This window comes from Acinonyx jubatus, chromosome X, assembly GCF_027475565.1.
Source record: "Acinonyx jubatus isolate Ajub_Pintada_27869175 chromosome X, VMU_Ajub_asm_v1.0, whole genome shotgun sequence".
NCBI classification, from domain to species: domain Eukaryota; kingdom Metazoa; phylum Chordata; class Mammalia; order Carnivora; family Felidae; genus Acinonyx; species Acinonyx jubatus.
This window is the reverse complement of record NC_069389.1, coordinates 85,943,944-85,962,986: the sequence shown is the minus strand read 5'-3', so window position 1 is coordinate 85,962,986 and position 19,043 is coordinate 85,943,944. Positions and strand designations below refer to the sequence as shown.

The following is a 19,043-nucleotide window of genomic DNA, read 5'->3' as shown; positions in this document are numbered from 1 at the left end:
CCAGCAACCTGCGAGGGAGTGACGCTCAGTTATTTGGGGGAGGGAAACTTTCAGGCCAGTTGACCGAGCACCGTAAGTCCAACCGGGAAGCTTTTCTATTTGTTCACTTGCACCTTCCGTTGGCATTACTCTTCCCTGCTCAGTCCCACTCTCATTCGTGAGATCCCCAAAGCCAATTACAAGTAGACCTTAGCTGGGACTATTTTTTTTCGCGGATGGATCTTGGAGGAAGTGTGTCTTTTATTGTTAATGGCTAAAAAGAAATTTTGGTCGCCGCTCCCAGGGCTGCTGGTGCTCTTTGCCTTACACCTGCTCGCAAGACAGTTTCTACATACAACAGAATATGTGAAAATATTAGAACTATATAAGTATATTTATATTATTAAATATATTCTTATAACCGAAGAATTAAGAAAATGAACATACATGTATGTGAAGACTTTATGCGTGTTATATACATCTAAGATTGAGGCGCATTCAGGAGATATTAGTAATTATCATATGGTTGGATGTTATTGTAATATAGTCATATATTTTTATTTAACTGCATCGCTAAATGCCATAATTTTTACCTTTTATATTGAACCAACGTAAAAGGTATTGATTCTCATTGCGGTTGTGTTTCAGAAGGATTTAGTACAGGGAATTAAATAACTTTCTTGCAGTTGCCTTTAAAAGTAACACAAACACCAATTGGAAACGTTTATATAGAGTTAATGGCATTTGCACTGATGTTTCCCAAATAAAGTAGACTTGAACATTACTTTCGTAATCCTGATCTACAGATTGGTTAAAGTACCAACAGGCCCAGAAAATACTTTGTGTGGACTCCTGGGAAGATCTTTCGGAGATTTGCCCAAGAATTCTTCAGAACATTTCTGTTATCTCAGACCCTAGAATCTGTCACTTGGGAGTCTTTCAAGGCTTTGGACCTATTCATGGGGGCCCTCTCATCCTTAGGTTCTACTCCATTTTGGCTAGATTTCCAACTCCAGAAACCACCACCACCGCCAGCCCCAAGAGCTTAGTATACAATCAATTAGAGCTTAGTATATACAATCAATTAGAATGAGTGTTGTATGCATTTGGGCCAAGTGTGCAAGTGCAGTTTGGGGCCCATTTGTAGAAGTCAGTCCTGTGCCCTAAATCTATTTATGTGTAATTGTTAACAGTGGTTTATGGAAATGTATGCTGCATAGCTGCTTAGATCTTAGTCTTATAGGTCTCTATGGGCCTGTGCATGAAAACTATGCAGATGCGTGGGAATGTTATGTGCAGAGGTGCCTGAAAGTGAGAAAGACACCCGGCTGCCCAAGGTAGGGGGGGATGATTGACAACAGACAGCCCCGCCCCTCTCCCCTCCATTCCTTCCTCTCCTGGTGTATGGAACTATCTTTTGAGTGCGGCAAGTTGTAGCGGGCACCGCTGACTGTTTCCCTTTGGGGCACGTCTTATCTAGAAGCTGAATTTAGTTTCTTCCGAAGTGAGTCAGTTCTCCCCCCAAGCCCGTCCTACCGAATAAGGAAGCAGCCGCCGAGCATCAGCGGAGCCCTGATGAGCCTGGGCTGTGGAGCCGCTTAGCAGTCTCCCGGGACCCAGCTCCGGAGGAGCCGCAAGCATGCACCCTGGGTGAGCTGTTGCTGCCCCGAGCTCCCCTCCCTCTTTTCCACTTTGAGCTACTTTGCCGGGCCAGGACTGTAGTTGTACTTACGTCATTGCAGAGAAAGTGGGGGCAGGCAGCAAGAAAGGGTCGGGGGCTATGGACAGACATAGGACCCCGGAGCCTAGAGAGCCCATGTTACTCACCGTTCCTCCTGTTTCAGGTTGTGGCTGCTCCTGGTTACGTTGTGCCTGACCGAGGAACTGGCCGGAGCGGTGAGTCTCTTCTCCTGACCCCTTTCCCTCTTCCTCCCTTGACCCCCTCTCCATTCCACTTGTGTTTGTGTTAGGGGGTTACAGAAGGTTGCACTGCGAAGCAGAGTTCACATCACTCTCCTTTCGTTAATGAGGTTCTTAGAGAGGAATAGCGCAGTGTCACACGTATGCCTTTGGGACTCAGGCATCTTTCTGTCCCAAAACTTCGTAGCGGGTTGAGAAAATAAAAGTAGAAGACACAAGAGGCACACATTTCCCAGCCTGTTCCCAGACGACTTAAGAGGAGTGACATCTGATGCCTTTCTCTGCATCTATCTCCAAGGAGGAAGAAATGTAATTTTCCCTGCTCTACAAGAACATGAATTGGCACACAGGTTTGAGAGTGGGAGGAGAGCACAAGGAGTGGGAATTGAAAGTGTCCTGAAAATTATGGAAGTTAAGCTTAAGTATTTGCTTGTGAGTCCTTTGACAGTACCAGATGACAACATCTGGATTCTTTAACTACCTGAACTGAACTAATACCACTAATGGTGTTCAATTTCTGTCTGATGTTTCCTTCCACTGGTTTTCTGTGTCATCAAAAAGTTAAAAGTTAGTGTTTAGAATAGAAAAAAAAATCTAAAAGTTAACATTTTATAGGCTGTTTAGATATCATCCATCAAATCAGCTAGGAACTGCAGGCAGAGGAATTTCTGTAGACATCTGGTCAAGAAAAGTTTAACGGATCCCAGAAAGTGGAGAGACCTCAAATGTAATTACTAGGATAATTTACCAAAGGTGGAATGACCCAAATAGTCAGAGATGCTGCTGTTTTCCAGTGTCAGTAGCTGTTTATGCTGGCAGAAATAAAGTTAGCTGTTAAGTTCAAATATGAAGTTGTTCCAACTATTAACTACTATATCACTGCTCTACTTAATAAACTGTTAATAGCCAAAGTTACGCACTATGTAGATGACAGATTAATATATATTCCAAATATTTATTTTGTAGGTTTTGACAATTTAAAATGATTGGCTGTATTTTTAATACTTAAAATGTTTTTAAATACTATTTATAGAGCCATACTTAATGCAACCCAATAAAATTGGCTAATAGTTTATGGGAGGAAAAAGGATTACTTTGTCCTGGCATATATCTTTAAGAAAATATTAGAGTGAAGTGAAATGATTTCTCTTATGAAAAGAGAATGATGCCAGAATACTTGACTTTTAACATCTTGTGACCCCCCCCGCCCCCCAACTCAGAACATCAGCTCCTATGTAAGTAAATTCTAAACTTTGTAAACAGAAGTATTGATCTAGGGTTCTGCCTACTTCTCCATCTGATTCCTCCAGTACACAAGTTTACTTATGTGTTACCTTGAGACTCAATACTACATTTATTGAAAATGCCACGTTTTGATTAGTTAACAATTTGGGAATCTTGCCACTTGTAAAAATGTTATGCTTGGGCAGCATACCCTCCAGCAAAACCTTTATTTTCAGACTCTAGCTGATTGTATTCAGTGTACTTTGGGAGAAAAGGCATTAACAAATCATTCTAGATAGCTGGAGACTTCCCAAACACTGCATCTCATCACTTGATCTCCTTAAAAGTCACTGAAGGATTATGCCTTAATTCTTAGAAGTATTTAAGCATGTCTCCAAAATCAAGCACTGCTTTGGTGTGTGGATTTTAGATTCTGTGTCACTGTTTAACAGTGTCACCTTCTGTCAGTGTGAGTGACCCTGGTAAGACTAAAATAAACCTTGAGATACACTGACAATATTTTTTTTAACCTTGCTTATGTCCAGAGCTGCTTCCTTCACTGCTATTTACTCCTGCATAATATCTTTGGCAGTGTAAAGCTATTTTGTTTTCATTTTGTGGAAAATGGCAAAGAAGAAGAGGAGAGTCACAAGATAAGTTCTCAAAAGGTGACTTTTCTGAAGACAAGTTTCTTATTTGTTTTTACTCTTTTTACCGGATTCTCATCTATATTGGATGGTCTCATCTCCTCCTCTCAAGTCCAGTTTATCCTCTGGGTTTGTGATTTTTCACCTTTCAAGTGGTCTTAGATCTTTGCATTCTCTGTACCTTGTTTGACTAACATTAATGAAAAATAACTTACAACTAGGCTGACAAGGAACTAAGTTGTGGTTCTCTATAAGAAAATTTGTTCACTGTGAGAGTTAAGTTGCCAATAACATAATATTGGTGAGCATTTGAGATACGGTCTTTTAGGTGCTTTTGAGCTCTCTTTGTTTATAAAGCAGTGCTATTTAAAGGGATGGAAAGCTAAATGTTAAAACCTGGGATTAAAGAATGAGTTTCTGTAAACTTCTTTTAAAAGAATGATGATCTTCATTGAGGTGAAATATTGGCACAATTTATCTGAATGAGATAGAGCCTAGGATTTCAGAATATCCATAATCAGTTTTGGTTATTAAGTTCCTGAGGCACAGCACACAAAGATTTATTTAAACATAGTCTCTAACTTTCTAGGATTTCACTTTCTCAGACAATGGTGGTCATTACATTCCTTAAAAGATAAGATACCTAATGATAAATTATTATCTGCATGTACCTGCATCGTTTTAAAGAAAAGACTACAAAGATTCACGTCTCGCCATAATAGGCCAACATGACCAGCAGTTAAAATATGCGCCCAAAGTAGTCAGGGTCCTTATTTTTTTGTCCCACTTTACCCTAAATCTGCTTTCATGGGTAGCTCTAATACAAGCAAGTATATTTGAAGTCAAAGCCTAATGAGAATCATTTGGGTGGAGAAGATGCAAAGGGGAGAAAATATACGTCTGGCTATTCCCTTCTGCAAAGAGCATAGGCAAAATGCCTTTAGCCACATTCAAATCAAGGTGTGATTGAAATACAAACTTCTTTCCTTAAAGTTGTAACCATAAATTCACCCATTTTATGTATACAATTCAATGATTTTTAGTAAATTTGCCAAGTTGTGCAACTATCACCATATCCAGTTTTAGAACATTTTCATCACTTTGTAAGATCCTTCATATCCAGTCATATCCCCATTCCCACCCCTAACCCCAAGCAAGCATGAATCTACTTTTTTATCTCTATATATTTTTCTTTTCTGGGTCTTTTCATATAACAGAATCATATAATATGTGATCTTTTGTTTGGCATCTTTCACTTAGCATAGTGTTTTTGAAGCTCATTCATGTTGTAGCGTGCATCAGTGTTTTACTCTATTGATATTGGCACTTAATATTGGTATTCCATTATGGATATACCCCATTTTGCTTATACATTCACCAGTTAATAGACATTGGGCTCTTTCCAGTTTTTGGCTATTATGAATAATGCTGTTATGAATATTAACATGCAAATCTTTGTGTGGACATACAATTTACTCTTCTTGAGTAGATATGTAGGAATAGATTTGCTGGGTCATATGAAAAATTTATATTTATGTTTATTTAAATATTTTTCCATTTTAAAATTGGGTTGTCTTCTTATTATTAAGTCGTAAGAGTTCTTTGTATATTCTGGATACATGTCCTTTGCCATACATATAATTTGCAAATATTTTCTCCCAATCTGTGGATGATGGTTGGTCTTTTCATTTTCTCAGCATGAAAATTTAAAGTAGTCTTTTGCTATACTTGCTAGCAAATAACCTATATCAAATAGTTATGAATAATCACAATATATAACATGTATATGTGTGTGTACACCTAGAATATATCTCTTGGGATGACTGGGGATACTGATACATATGTATGAGTACATCATCAAGGGAATCTTCAAATGACTACATGAATGGATAACACATAACTGATAATGTGGCTACATTATTGACAGATCAAAAACAAACATTTCAAGACAGGAGAGGAAGGGAATTAGATATTAGTATTTAATGTGTTACTAAAGAAACAGATATATAATTACATATCACAAATTTGTTTTATTATATTTATTGATGATTGTATTTCAATATAATTGGTTTCCACTGTAATCCCATGTGCTTTATTGAATATATTTAAATTTTTTTAATGTTTATTCATTTTTGAGAGCGAGAGAGACAGAGCATGAGTTGAGGAGGGACAGGGAGAGAGGGAGACACAGAATCTGAAGCAGGCTCCAGACACTGAGCTGCCAGCACAGAGCCCCATGCAGGACTTGAACCCACAAACCGTGAGTGAGATCATGACCTGAGCTGAAGTCGGACGCTTAACTGACTGAGCCACCCAGGCACCCCAAATACATTTAAAAATATTATTCTGAAAAGGAGTCCATAGGCTTCACTAGACTGCCAAAATAATCTATGACATTACAAAAAGAAACCCTGGTTATGCAATTGGATTTTAGAATAAACAAATTGTCACTTTCTAAGGCTTGTTCAGGCATGAGGGCATTTGTATTGACTACGAATACAAATAATCTGTTAGATTTTAGGCATATCATGGAGTCCCCAGTAAATATGCCCTTATATACTAGAATCTTATGATCCAGCCAGATCACAGGAGCAAAATATGCTGTTTCCCTAGTTACTTCCTTAATATAAGAATGAAATAATTCAACATCATATTGTAAGTCCTAGCCAGAGCAATTAAGCAAAAAAGAAATAAAAGCATCCAAACTGGAGAGGAAGAAATTGTCACTTTTTGTAGATGACATGATATTGTTATAGAAACCCCTAAAGATTCCATCAAAGAAAATGTTAGAACTAATAAATTCAGTAAAATTGCAGGATACAAAATTAATACACTAAAAAATCTGTTGTATTTCTTTACACTATTAAAGAACTATCAGAAAGAGAAAATAAGAAAACAATGCCATGCACAAGTGTATGAAAAATAATAAAATACCAGCGAATGAGTTTACCAAGAAGGTGAAACACCTGTACAGTGAAAAGTGTAAGACATTAATGAAAGAAATTGAAGGAGACACAAATAAATGAAAACATATTCTGTGTTCATGGATAAACAAAAATTAATATTGTTTAAATGTGCATACTACTCAAGCAACACACACAGATTCAGTGCAATCCCTATCAAAATTCTTGTGGTATCTTTCACAGAAATAGAGCAAACAATTCTAAAATTTGTATGGAACCATGAAAGATCTCAAATAGTCAAAGCAATCTTGAGAAAGAATAAGAAAGCTGGAGGCATCACACTCCCTGATTTCAAACTATATTACGGAGCTATAGTAATTAAAACAGTATGGTATTGGCATAAAAACACATAGAACAATGGAAGAAAACAGAAAGCCCAGAAATAAACTCATGTATATATGGTCAATTAATTTGTGACAAAGGAGCCAAGAATATACAATGGGGAAAGGACAGTCTCTTCAATAAATAGTGTTGGAAAAATTGGACAGCCACATGCAAAACAATGAAACTGGATCACTATCTTAGACCATAAACAAAAATTAATTCAACATGCATTAAACACTTAAATATAGGACCCCAAACCATTAAACTCCTAGAAGAAAACATAGGCAATAAGCTCTTTTACATAGGTCTTAGAGATGATTGAATTGGATACCAAAAATAAATAAGTGGCACTACATCAAACAAAAAACTTCTGCATAGAAAAAGAAGCCATCAACAAAATGAAGAGGCAATCTACTGGAAGGGAGAAAATAATTACAAATTATATATCTTGTAACAGGCTAATATCTAAAATATACAAAGAATTCATACAACTCAATAGCAAGAAAAAAAGCAGACCTATGAAAAATGAGCAGAGGATCTAAATAGACATTTTTCCAAAAAAGACATACAGATAGCCAACAAGTACATTAAAATGTGTTCAATATCATTAATCTTCAGAGAAATGCATATCAAAACCACAGTGAGATATCACTTCACACATGTTGGAAGAGCTAGCATCAAAAAGACAGTGATAACAGGTGTTGGTGAAGGTGTGGAGAAAAGAAAACCTTATGCACTGTTAGTAGGAATGTAAATTGGTGGGACCACTGTGGAAAACAGTATGGAAGTTCCTCAAAAAATTAAAAATAGAGCTACCATGTGATCCAACAATTCTACTTCTGGGTATTTATTCAAAGAAAACAAACAAACAAACAAAAAACAATTTGAAGAGATATACACACCCCCATATTCACTGCAGCATTATTTACAATAGCCAAGACATGCAAACAACTTAATTATTCATTGATAGATGAATGGATAAAGAATTTGCTACACACCCACACACAGTAGAATATTATTAACCCAAAAAAGAATGAAATTTTGCCATTTGCCAAAACATGGATGGACCTCAAGGACATTATGCTAAGTGAAATAAGTCACACAGAGAGAGACAAATATCATATAATCAATCTTATATGTGAAATCTAAAAAAAGAAAAACCAAGCTCATAGATATAGAGAACAGATTGGTGATTGCAAGAGGCAGGGAGTAGGGGATGGGAGAAATGGGTGAACTGTTTTTTTTTTAGTTTCATAAATTGAATAAAAATTTTTAAAGAATGAAACAAATAGATCAATATCAATTGTCAATATGTATTAGTTTTTACTTGCCCCAATTATGTGAATAGTTCCATAATTTCACCACCATGCTTGGAGTATAGACTTGTCCTATTCTGTATGGATGACAGAACATACACATATAGAAAGAACTTATTAGGAAAGTGCCATGTTATATTAAACTATCAAGTCCTTTTAAGCTGACTATATGTCCCAGTGAGGTAGATCATAGGGCTCTAACTTGTTTTAAAATCTGACTAAATGTACATAAAAGACCTGATAAACATGCTCAAAGGAAAACAGTGATGGGAAAATTAGCTAAGAGCAATTATCCACTCTCTTACCATCTTTAATTATTCCCTCTCCTAGGATTTCTTTTCTGTTCTACTATAATGTCTCCTCCATTATAAAAAAAATAATTAAAAACATAGCTTTATTTTTCTCCATCACTCTAACCTTCTCAGTCATATTACCACCAAACTTCTGGTTATTGTCTACTGTTCTTCCACAACCATTTACCTCTAAGCCTATTACAGTCTAGACTGAGGCTATTCCACCAAAATTGCTGTCTTTCAAGTTACTAATAGCTGCCTAACTACCGAGCCCAGTGGATTCTTTTCAGTCCCCATTCTATCTGACTTATCTATTGGGTTTTCCTCCAGTTTTATTGAGAAATAACTGGCATACATCACTGTATAAATTTAAGTCATACAGCATGATGGTTTGATTTATATGTATTGTGAAAAGATTATCACAATAGGTTTAGCAAACATACATCTTCCCATATAGATACAATAAAAAGAAAAAAGGGGAAAAAGTTTTTCTCCTTGTGATGAAAACTCTCAGGAATTACTCTCTTAACATCTTTCCTATATACCATACAGCAACGTTAGCTGTAGTCATCGTGTGTACATTACATCCCTAGTACTTATTTACCTTAAAACTGAAGTTTGTACCTTTTGAACACCTTCTTCCAATTCTCCTTCCCCCCATCCTCTGCCTCTGGCAACCACAAGTCTGATCTCTCTACTGTAGTGTTGGGCATTTTCCAATCATTCTGAAACTACCTTTACTTTTTTAACTTTCAAGACACTATGTCTCATTATTTATCCTTGTACTTCTCAGATATTTTTATTTGATTCATTCAAAATTTTTTTACTGAGCAAGCACTATATTCTAAATAGTATGTCAGGCTCGGATGACACAGTGATGAACAAGTTTGATCTGATCTTTGCTGTCATAGAGCTTATAATCTTCATTACTCTCTGGTCCTAAAATGGTGCTTTTTTTCCTCAGCATTTTATCCTTTGCCTTCTTCTTGCGTCAACAGTTTTAACTATGCCTCCTATACATTGATGACTATCAATTTATATTTCCAACTTAGACATGTCTTTTGAGTTCCAAACCTATATTTCCAATTACCTAGTAAGCCCTTGTACTTGGATATCAATTCGTTGATACATACAAAACACTTAAAACAGTGCCTACAGCACTCAACCAATGCCAGCTATTATTATTTTCTATTGCCCCAGCACAATGTATCCAAAAATGAAACTGTTTTCCAATACTTTCCATGACACTCCAACCTGCTGTTCTCTCTCTTTTCTATCTTTGTGAAATATCACTATTTACCCAGTTTCAAGCAAGAAACTATAGAATCAGCCACTAACTCCCATTATCTCCATCCTTCTCACCAAGCTCCATTAGTTTTACCAAAAATCTGTAGAATCTAGCTATTCCATTCATATTCTATTGGTTACAAATCTCATCATCATGTATCAATAGCCTCTTAACTAGTTTTTCTACCTCCTGACTTCATTCTAATCTCTGCACTGCCACCAGAGTTATTTTACTAACAGCAAATACAATTACGTTATCTCCTCATTTCAAACCTTTGTTGGTTTCTCGTTTCTTGCAGTATTAAAATACATACTCCCTAGATTAGCACATTTAAGGGCCTTCATTATCTGGCCCCAACTACCATTCTAGCCTCATGTCTGTGTGGTTTTTTTCTTGCCAACCCTCCTTCTCTAGCTCATAGTGTACATTACACTTCATTCAGACTGAACTCTCTATTTCCAAACTACCTTAGGTTCTTTCCTATCTCTTTGCTTTTACATATGTTGTCCTCCTTACTTGGAATGTCTTGCTCCATTATTTACACTTTCTCCTCTACCTAGGGAACTCCTACTCAATCTTTAATACTCAGATAAAATGTTATTTTTTCTATGAAACCATCCCAGACCTCTTCAGAAAGAAAGTGTTCTTCCTTCCCCCCAGATTCCAAGGTTCTTTGGGCCTCCTTGTAGCCCCTGCCATGTAGTCGTGAAAGTCCTGTGCTTACTTGTCTGTGTTGCCCTGTTCAGCCTTGCATATACAATGTCCAGGATACCGCCAACCATATAGTGGGTGATCAACAAGTGACTTTCAAACGAGTAAGCAGATTTATTCCTAATGGCCTGCAACAACTGCCTTTTCCTTGTCTACCTTAACAGTTACTAGTGTTAACTCTAATAACAATTGCTTTGATGGCAAAATAGCAATCTTTTTCAATAGTGTAACATTGAAGAGAAAAGACTCTGGAATCAGACTTGTGTTTGAATTCTGCCTCTGCCCTCTAACAGTTCCTAGCTGTGGGACTTAGGGCAACTCAACTTACCTTCCTGAGACTCAGTTTTGTCATCAGTAAAAGTTGCATAATGACATCTTCCTCTCGAGAGTGCTGTGTGGTTAGAAGAAATAACATATGTGAGGTTACCATTCATAACATATGTGCTGAATTCCCCTTCTGTCCCCCCTGTAGGCATTCTCGATTTCTTTTATTCTTGAGGGAAAACTAAAAAAGGATTCCCCAATTTTGACAACTGATACATGACAAGGTGAGAAAAAGGGAGATGTCAAAGTAGACTCTCTCCTCCACAGACTGTATGTCTGGAAGATTGGCTCTGTTTCTCAGTTGTCCCCCTTATCTCTTTTTCCCTCTTCTACCACATTAAAAGTGACATATAATTTCTAGTGCTTTAAGTTTACAAAGTATTTTCTCAATATTATTTTATCAGCTGCTCACAGTGACCCCGTGAAATATACAGGGCAAATATTTTCAGCCCAGAGGGATTAACTGATTTATCCAAGATCACACATCCAGCGAATGGCAGCATTTGGGTTAAAACCCACTATACGGTGCTGTCTCTCTAATTCAGGCATTTTATCATCTCTTATCTGGACTCCTACAACAGACCTGACTGTTCTGGTTTCAGTCTTCCGCTGCCTCCTACCTTCTTTCCTGATATCCATCCTCTCTGCAAGCAAAGGCCTTATTCTAAAACACAAATATGATCGTACCACTCCAACGTTTGTGAAAGCTCCTTATACCCATCATCATCTGGCCCTGCCTACCCATTTGATTCCATCTGCTGTTATTGTTCTAGAACTGATGTTTAGATCACAGTTATACTTTTGATGTTGGCTCAACATGCCATGCATAGTCACTCCTCCTGCTTTTCCTTCTGTTTGAAACACCCTTCTTTTCTCATCCCCTGCTTTCCTCCTGTCTCTGCAGATGGACATATTATTCTTCCCTTAAGGCCCACTTCAGTGAATATTTTTCTGAAACGACTCCTTTCTATCCTTCTGTCTCTCCTTCTGTTTTTCCTTCTTTCCTTCCTTCAAAATGGTATTTATTTAGTGCCTACTATGTGCCAAACACTGTAGTCATCCCTGTCGTTTGAAGGGCCATGGCAAGTACTAAGCCAGGGTGGCTAGAGTGTGGGGGTCGGAGAAGTGGAGGGAGGTAGGCAAGGATGGTGTAAGAGGAGGCTGGAGGAATAGGAAAGAGCTAGACATGCCCTGCACTCTTGTTGGCTCCCTGACTCCGCAGAGCATTTACCTAATACCTGTGGTAAGGTGTATTTCCCTAGATGGAGGATGATAGGCATCATAGTTATTGCTGGCCACCTACTCTGTGTTCAGCACTGACAAACACTTCATGCATGGTGGGCTCAAATCTGTGGCACAAATCTGCCCATTCCAGGTTTATAAAATTTAGGGAAGCCATATGTGTCTTTTCTCAAGCTCTTTTTGTGTTCCATGCCTAAGTCTGGAGGTCTACTTCCCTTTTTTTTTTTTTTTCCTTTATGGATTATAGTGTGGTCAAAAAATAGAGAACTCCAAATCTGGAGCCAGATGTTCCTGGGCTCAAATATAGACTCCAGAACAAACTATGGCCTGAGGACCATTCACTAAATATATTAGCAGCTGTAAAATTATTACTATTGTTATTCTTCTCTGATCACTCACTGTGACTTCCTGTGTGCTAGGAATGAGTAGTGAACACATTTGATGGGACATTTTAGAGAAAATTGCTTAATTATTTGTTGAATTCCTTTCTCAAGCTTCCTAGGGGAGAAGAGGAGGTAGAATTGTTACACTGGTTCCAGTTTCTCCAAAGTCCTCTACCTCTGTGGCCCTACCTTTGTGACCCACTGTGGAGACCAAGGTCCCAAGTAAAGATTACATCTCAAGGGAGCTCCTCAGGCATCTTTGAAGTCCTAGTTCCCCTTTGTCTAACAACAATAGGGCTAGTTTGCCATTATCTTTCAATTTGGTTTACTTGTACTGGGTGGGGGGGGCAGTTGGTGCTCTTCAGTGGAAATTTCCCTGGCCTTAAAGCTCTACAGCATTTACCTCAGAGAGACCAGGCTTTCTGGGACTGCTGGCCAAGAGGCTGAACTGGTCCTTTGGGAGACAGATTCTGTGTTGAGGAGGGAATAAAAGTTAAGTGGTATTTCTCCTTGCTCTCTGAAGCTTTGAATGACCATTTTTTTTCTTACCCAGAGGGAAGAGGGTTGGCAGAGACAATTGAAAATGCCTAGAATCTCTAAATTGTTTGTAAGTGTCGCAGATCCCTTAAAGGTGAGGATTAATTTTAGACTTACAAGATTTATGTGACCTTGCCTTGGAGATAAGATTAAGTTGCATAAATACTTACCAGCACCCAGCCTGCAACTAGATATCCAGAGCATGCTCAAAGATAATAAAGTTCATGTTGATGTTGATAATGATGAAGAAAAAGAATAACTAGAGCATTTTTCAAAATTTACAGTAGACCCTTTCTCCCCAAACTTTTTTCATATGATCCCCAATATAATATCCAATTTTTTTCATATGATGCCCAATATAAAATCCAAACCAAAATAGCTGTTTTGCGGGGCACCTAGGTGGCTCAGTCAGTTAAGTCTCTGACTTCTGGTCAGGTCATGATCTCACGGTTCATGAGTTCCAGACCCGCGTCTGTCTCTGAACTGACAGCTCAGATCCTGGAGCCTGCTTCGGATTCTGTCTCCTTCTCTTTCTGCTCTTCCCCCGCTCATGCTGTGTCTCTGTGTGTCTCTCTCTCAAAAACAAATAAATATTTAAAAATTTTTGAAAAAAAAACCTATAGGAGGGTTGGAAGATGGCAGCGTAGGAGCACACTGGGCTCACCCCGCGTCCTGCTGATCACTTAGATTCCACCTACACCTGCCTAAATAACCCAGAAAACCGCCAGAGGATTAGCAGAACGGAGTCTCCGGAGCCAAGCGCAGACGAGAGGCCCACGGAAGAGGGTAGGAAGGGCGGCGAGGCGGTGCGCGCTCCACGGACTGGCGGGAGGGAACCGGGGCGGAGGGGCGGCTCGCCGGCCAAGCAGAGCCCCCGAGTCTGGCTTGCAAAAGCAGAGGGGCCTGACGGACTGTGTTCCGACAGCAAGCACAACTTAGCGTCTGGGAGGTCATAAGTTAACAGCTCTGCTTGGAAAGCAGGAAGGCTGGAGGACAAAGAGAGGGAGAGTTGCTGAGCCCCCTGACTACAGAGCTCAGCTTGGTGGGGAACAAAGGCGCTCCCCAGCGCCATCTCCCTCACCCATCCCCCAGCCAAAATCCCAAAGAGAACCAGTTCCTGCCAGGGAACTTGCTCGCTCCGCGCAAACACCCACCTCTGTGCTTCTGCGGAGCCAAACCTCCGGCAGCGGATCTGACTCCCTCCAGCTGCCACAGGGCCCCCCCTGAAGTGGATCACCTAAGGAGAAGCGAGCTAAGCCTGCCCCTCCTGCCCCTGTGCACCTTGCCTACCCACCCCAGCTAATACGCCAGATCCCCAGCATCACAAGCCTGGCAGTGTGCAAGTAGCCCAGACGGGCCACGCCACCCCACAGTGAATCCCGCCCCTAGGAGAGGGGAAGAGAAGGCACACACCAGTCTGACTGTGGCCCCAGCGGTGGGATGGGGGCAGACATCAGTTGGGACTGCGGCCCCGCCCACCAACTCCAGTTATACACCACAGCACAGGGGAAGTGCCCTGCAGGTCCTCACCATGCCAGGGACTATCCAAAATGACCAAGCAGAAGAATTCCCCTCAGAAGAATCTCCAGGAAATAACAACAGCTAATAAACTGATCAAAAAGGATTTAAATAATATAACAGAAAGTGAATTTAGAATAATAGTCATAAAATTAATGGCTGGGCTTGAAAACAGTATAGAGGACAGCAGAGAATCTCTTGCTACAGAGATTAAGGGACTAAGGAACAGTCACGAGGAGCTGAAAAGCGCTTTAAACGAAATGCAAAACAAAATGGAAACGACGACCGCTCGGATTGAAGAGGCAGAGGAGAGAATAGGTGAACTAGAAGATAAAGTTATGGAAAAAGAGGAAGCTGAGAGAAAGAGAGATAAAAAATCCAGGAGTATGAGGGGAAAAGTAGAGAACTAAGTGATACACTAAAAAGAAATAATATACGCATAATTGGTATCCCAGAGGAGGAAGAGAGAGGGAAAGGTGCTGAAGGGGTACTTGAAGAAATCGTAGCTGAGAACTTCCCTGAACTGGGGAAGGAAAAAGGCATTGAAATCCAAGAGGCACAGAGAACTCCCTTCAGACATAACTTGAATCGATCTTCTGCACGACATATCATAGTGAAACTGGCAAAATACAAGGATAAAGAGAAAATTCTGAAAGCAGCAACGGATAAACGTGCCCTCACATATAAAGGGAGACCTATAACACTCCTGACTGATCTCTCTTTTGAAACTTGGCAGGCCAGAAAGAATTGGCACGATATCTTCAGTGTGCTAAACAGAAAAAATATGCAGCTGAGAATCCTTTATCCAGCAAGTCTGTCATTTACAATAGAAGGAGAGATAAAGGTCTTCCCAAACAAACAAAAACTGAAGGAATTTGTCATCACTAAACCAGCCCTACAAGAGATCCTAAGGGGGACCCTGTGAGACATAGTACCAGAGACATCACTACAACCATAAAACATACAGACATCATAATGACTCTAAACCCGTATCTTTCTATAAGAACACTGAATGTACATGGATTAAATGCGCCAACCAAAAGACATAGGGTATCAGAATGGATAAAAAAACAAGACCCATCTATATGCTGTCTACAAGAGACTCATTTTAGACCTGAGGACACCTTTAGATTGAGAGTGAGGGGATGGAGAACTATTTATCATGCTACTGGAAGCCAAAAGAAAGCTGGAGTAGCCATACTTATATCAGACAAACTAGACTTTAAATTAAAGGCTGTAACAAGAGATGAAGAAGGACATTATACAATAATTTCAGGGTCTATCCATCAGGAAGAGCTAACAATTATAAATGTCTATGCGCCGAATACCGGAGCCCCCAAATATATAAAACAATTACTCATAAACATAAGCAACCTTATTGATAAGAATGTGGTCACTGCAGGGGACTTTAACACCCCACTTACAGAAATGGATAGATCATCTAGACACACGGTCAATAAAGAAACAAAGTTCCTGAATGAGACATTGGATCAGATGGACTTGACAGATCTATTTAGAACTCTGCATCCCAAAGCAACAGAATATACTTTCTTCTCGAGTGCACATGGAACATTCTCCAAGATAGATCATATACTGGGTCACAAAACAGCCCTTCATAAGTTTACAAGAATTGAAATTATACCATGCATACTTTCATACCACAATGCGATGAAGCTTGGAATCAACCACAGGAAAAAGTCTGGAAAACCTCCAAAAGCATGGAGGTTAAAGAACACCCTATTGAAGAATGAGTGGGTCAACCAGGCAATTAGAGAAGAAATTAAAAAATATATGGAAACAAACGAAAATGAAAATACAACAATCCAAACGCTTTGGGACGCAGCAAAGGCAGTCCTGAGAGGAAAATACATTGCAATCCAGGCCTATCTCAAGAAACAAGAAAAATCCCAAATGCAAAATCTAACAGCACACCTAAAGGAAATAGAAGCAGAACAGCAAAGGCAGCCTAAACCCAGCAGAAGAAGAGAAATAATAAAGATCAGAGCAGAAATAAACAATATAGAATCTAAAAGAACTGTAGAGCAGATCAACGAAACCAAGAGTTGGTTTTTTGAAAAAATAAACAAAATTGACAAACCTCTAGCCAGGCTTCTCAAAAAGAAAAGGGAGATGACCCAAATAGATAAAATCGTGAATGAAAATGGAATGATTACAACCAATCCCTCAGAGATACAAACAATTATCAGGGAATACTATGAAAAATTATATGCCAACAAATTGGACAACCTGGAAGCAATGGAAAAATTCCTAAACACCCACACTCTTCCAAAACTCAATCAGGAGGAAATAGAAAGCTTGAACAGACCCATAACCAGCGAAGAAATTGAATCGGTTATCAAAAATCTCCCAACAAATAAGAGTCCAGGACCAGATGGCTTCCCAGGGGAGTTCTACCAGACGTTTAAAGCAGAGATAATACCTATCCTTCTCAAGCTATTCCAAGAAATAGAAAGGGAAGGAAAACTTCCAGACTCATTCTAGGAAGCCAGTATTACTTTGGTTCCTAAACCAGACAGAGACCCAGTAAAAAAAGAGAACTACAGGCCAATATCCCTGATGAATATGGATGCAAAAATTCTCAATAATATACTAGCAAATCGAATTCAATGGCATATAAAAAGAATGATTCACCATGATCAAGTAGCATTCATTCCTGGGATGCAGGGCTGGTTCAACATTCGCAAATCAATCAGCGTGATACATCACATTAACAACAAAAAAGAGAAGAACCATATGATCCTGTCAATCGATGCAGAAAACGCCTTTGACAAAATCCAGCACCCTTTCTTAATAAAAACCCTTGAGAAAGTCGGGATAGAAGGAACATACTTAAAGATCATAAAAGCCATTTATGAAAAGCCCACAGCTAACATCATCCTCAACGGGGAAAAACAGAGCTTTATCCCTGAGATCAGGAACACGACAGGGATGCCCACTCTCACCGCTGTTGTTTAACATAGTGTTGGAAGTTCTAGCATCAGCAATCAGACAACAAAAGGAAATCAAAGGCATCCAAATGGGCAAAGATGAAGTCAAGCTTTCGCTTTTTGCAGATGACATGATATTATACATGGAAAATCTGATAGACTCCACCAAAAGTCTGCTAGAACTGATACATGAATTCAGCAAAGTTGCAGGATACAAAATCAATGTACAGAAATCAGTTGCATTCTTAAACACTAACAATGAAGCAACAGAAAGACAAATAAAGAAACGGATCCCATTCACAATTGCACCAAGAAGCATAAAATACCTAGGAATAAATCTAACCAAAGATGTAAAGGATCTGTATGCTGAAAACTATAGAAAACTTATGAAGGTAATTGAAGAAGATATAAAGAAATGGAAAGACATTCCCTGCTCATGGATTGGAAAATTAAATATTGTCAAAATGTCAATACTACCCAAAGCTATCTACCCATTCAATGCAATCCCAATCAAAATTGCACCAGCATTCTTCTCGAAACTAGAACAAGCAATCCTAAAATTCATAACCACAAAAGGCCCCGAATAGCCGAAGTAATTTTGAAGAAGACTAAAGCAGGAGGCATCACAATCCCAGACTCTAGCCTCTACTACAAAGCTGTCATCATCAAGACAGCATGGTATTGGCACAAAAACAGACACAGAGACCAATGGAATAGAATAGAAACCCCAGAACTAGACCCACAAACGTATGGCCAACTCATCTTTGACAAAGCAGGAAAGAACATCCAATGGAAAAAAGACAGTCTCTTTAACAAATGGTGCTGGGAGACCTGGACAGCAACATGCAGAAGGTTGAAACTAGACCACTTTCTCACACCATTCACAAAAATAAACTCAAAATGGATAAAGGACCTGAATGTGAGACAGGAAACCATCAAAACCCTAGAGGAGAAAGCAGGAAAAGACCTCTTTGACCTCAGCTGTAGCAATCTCTTACTCGACACATCCCCAAAGGCAAGGGAATTAAAAGCAAAAGTGAATTACTGGGACCTTATGAAGATAAAAAGCTTCTGCACAGCAAAGGAAACAACCAACAAAACTAAAAGGCAACCAACGGAATGGGAAAAGATATTTGCAAATGACATATCGGACAAAGGGCTAGTATCCAAAATCTATAAAGAGCTCACCAAACTCCACACCCGAAAAACAAATAACCCAGTGAAGAAATGGGCAGGAAACATGAATAGACACTTCTCTAAAGAAGACATCCGGATGGCCAACAGGCACATGAAAAGATGTTCAGCGTCGCTCCTTATCAGGGAAATACAAATCAAAACCACACTCAGATATCACCTCACGCCAGTCAGAGTGGCCAAAATGAACAAATCAGGAGCCTATAGATGCTGGCGAGGATGTGGAGAAACG

At 39.2% G+C, this 19,043-nt stretch overlaps 1 protein-coding gene across 4 annotated transcripts in view; it reads left to right on the top strand.

Annotated features, from left to right (window-relative positions):
• Window positions 1-19,043, top strand: part of COL4A6 (collagen type IV alpha 6 chain) — a 301,144-nt gene that overhangs the window by 728 nt on the left and 281,373 nt on the right. For 3 of the 4 annotated variants that reach the window (XM_053201527.1, XM_053201529.1, XM_053201526.1), the window contains exon 2: window positions 1,824-1,875. In XM_053201527.1, coding sequence (XP_053057502.1) covers window positions 1,824-1,875 — 52 coding nt within the window. Of the gene's footprint in view, window positions 1-1,355; window positions 1,630-1,823; window positions 1,876-19,043 lie in introns of those variants that run through there. The other variant, XM_053201528.1, reaches the window with a different exon arrangement.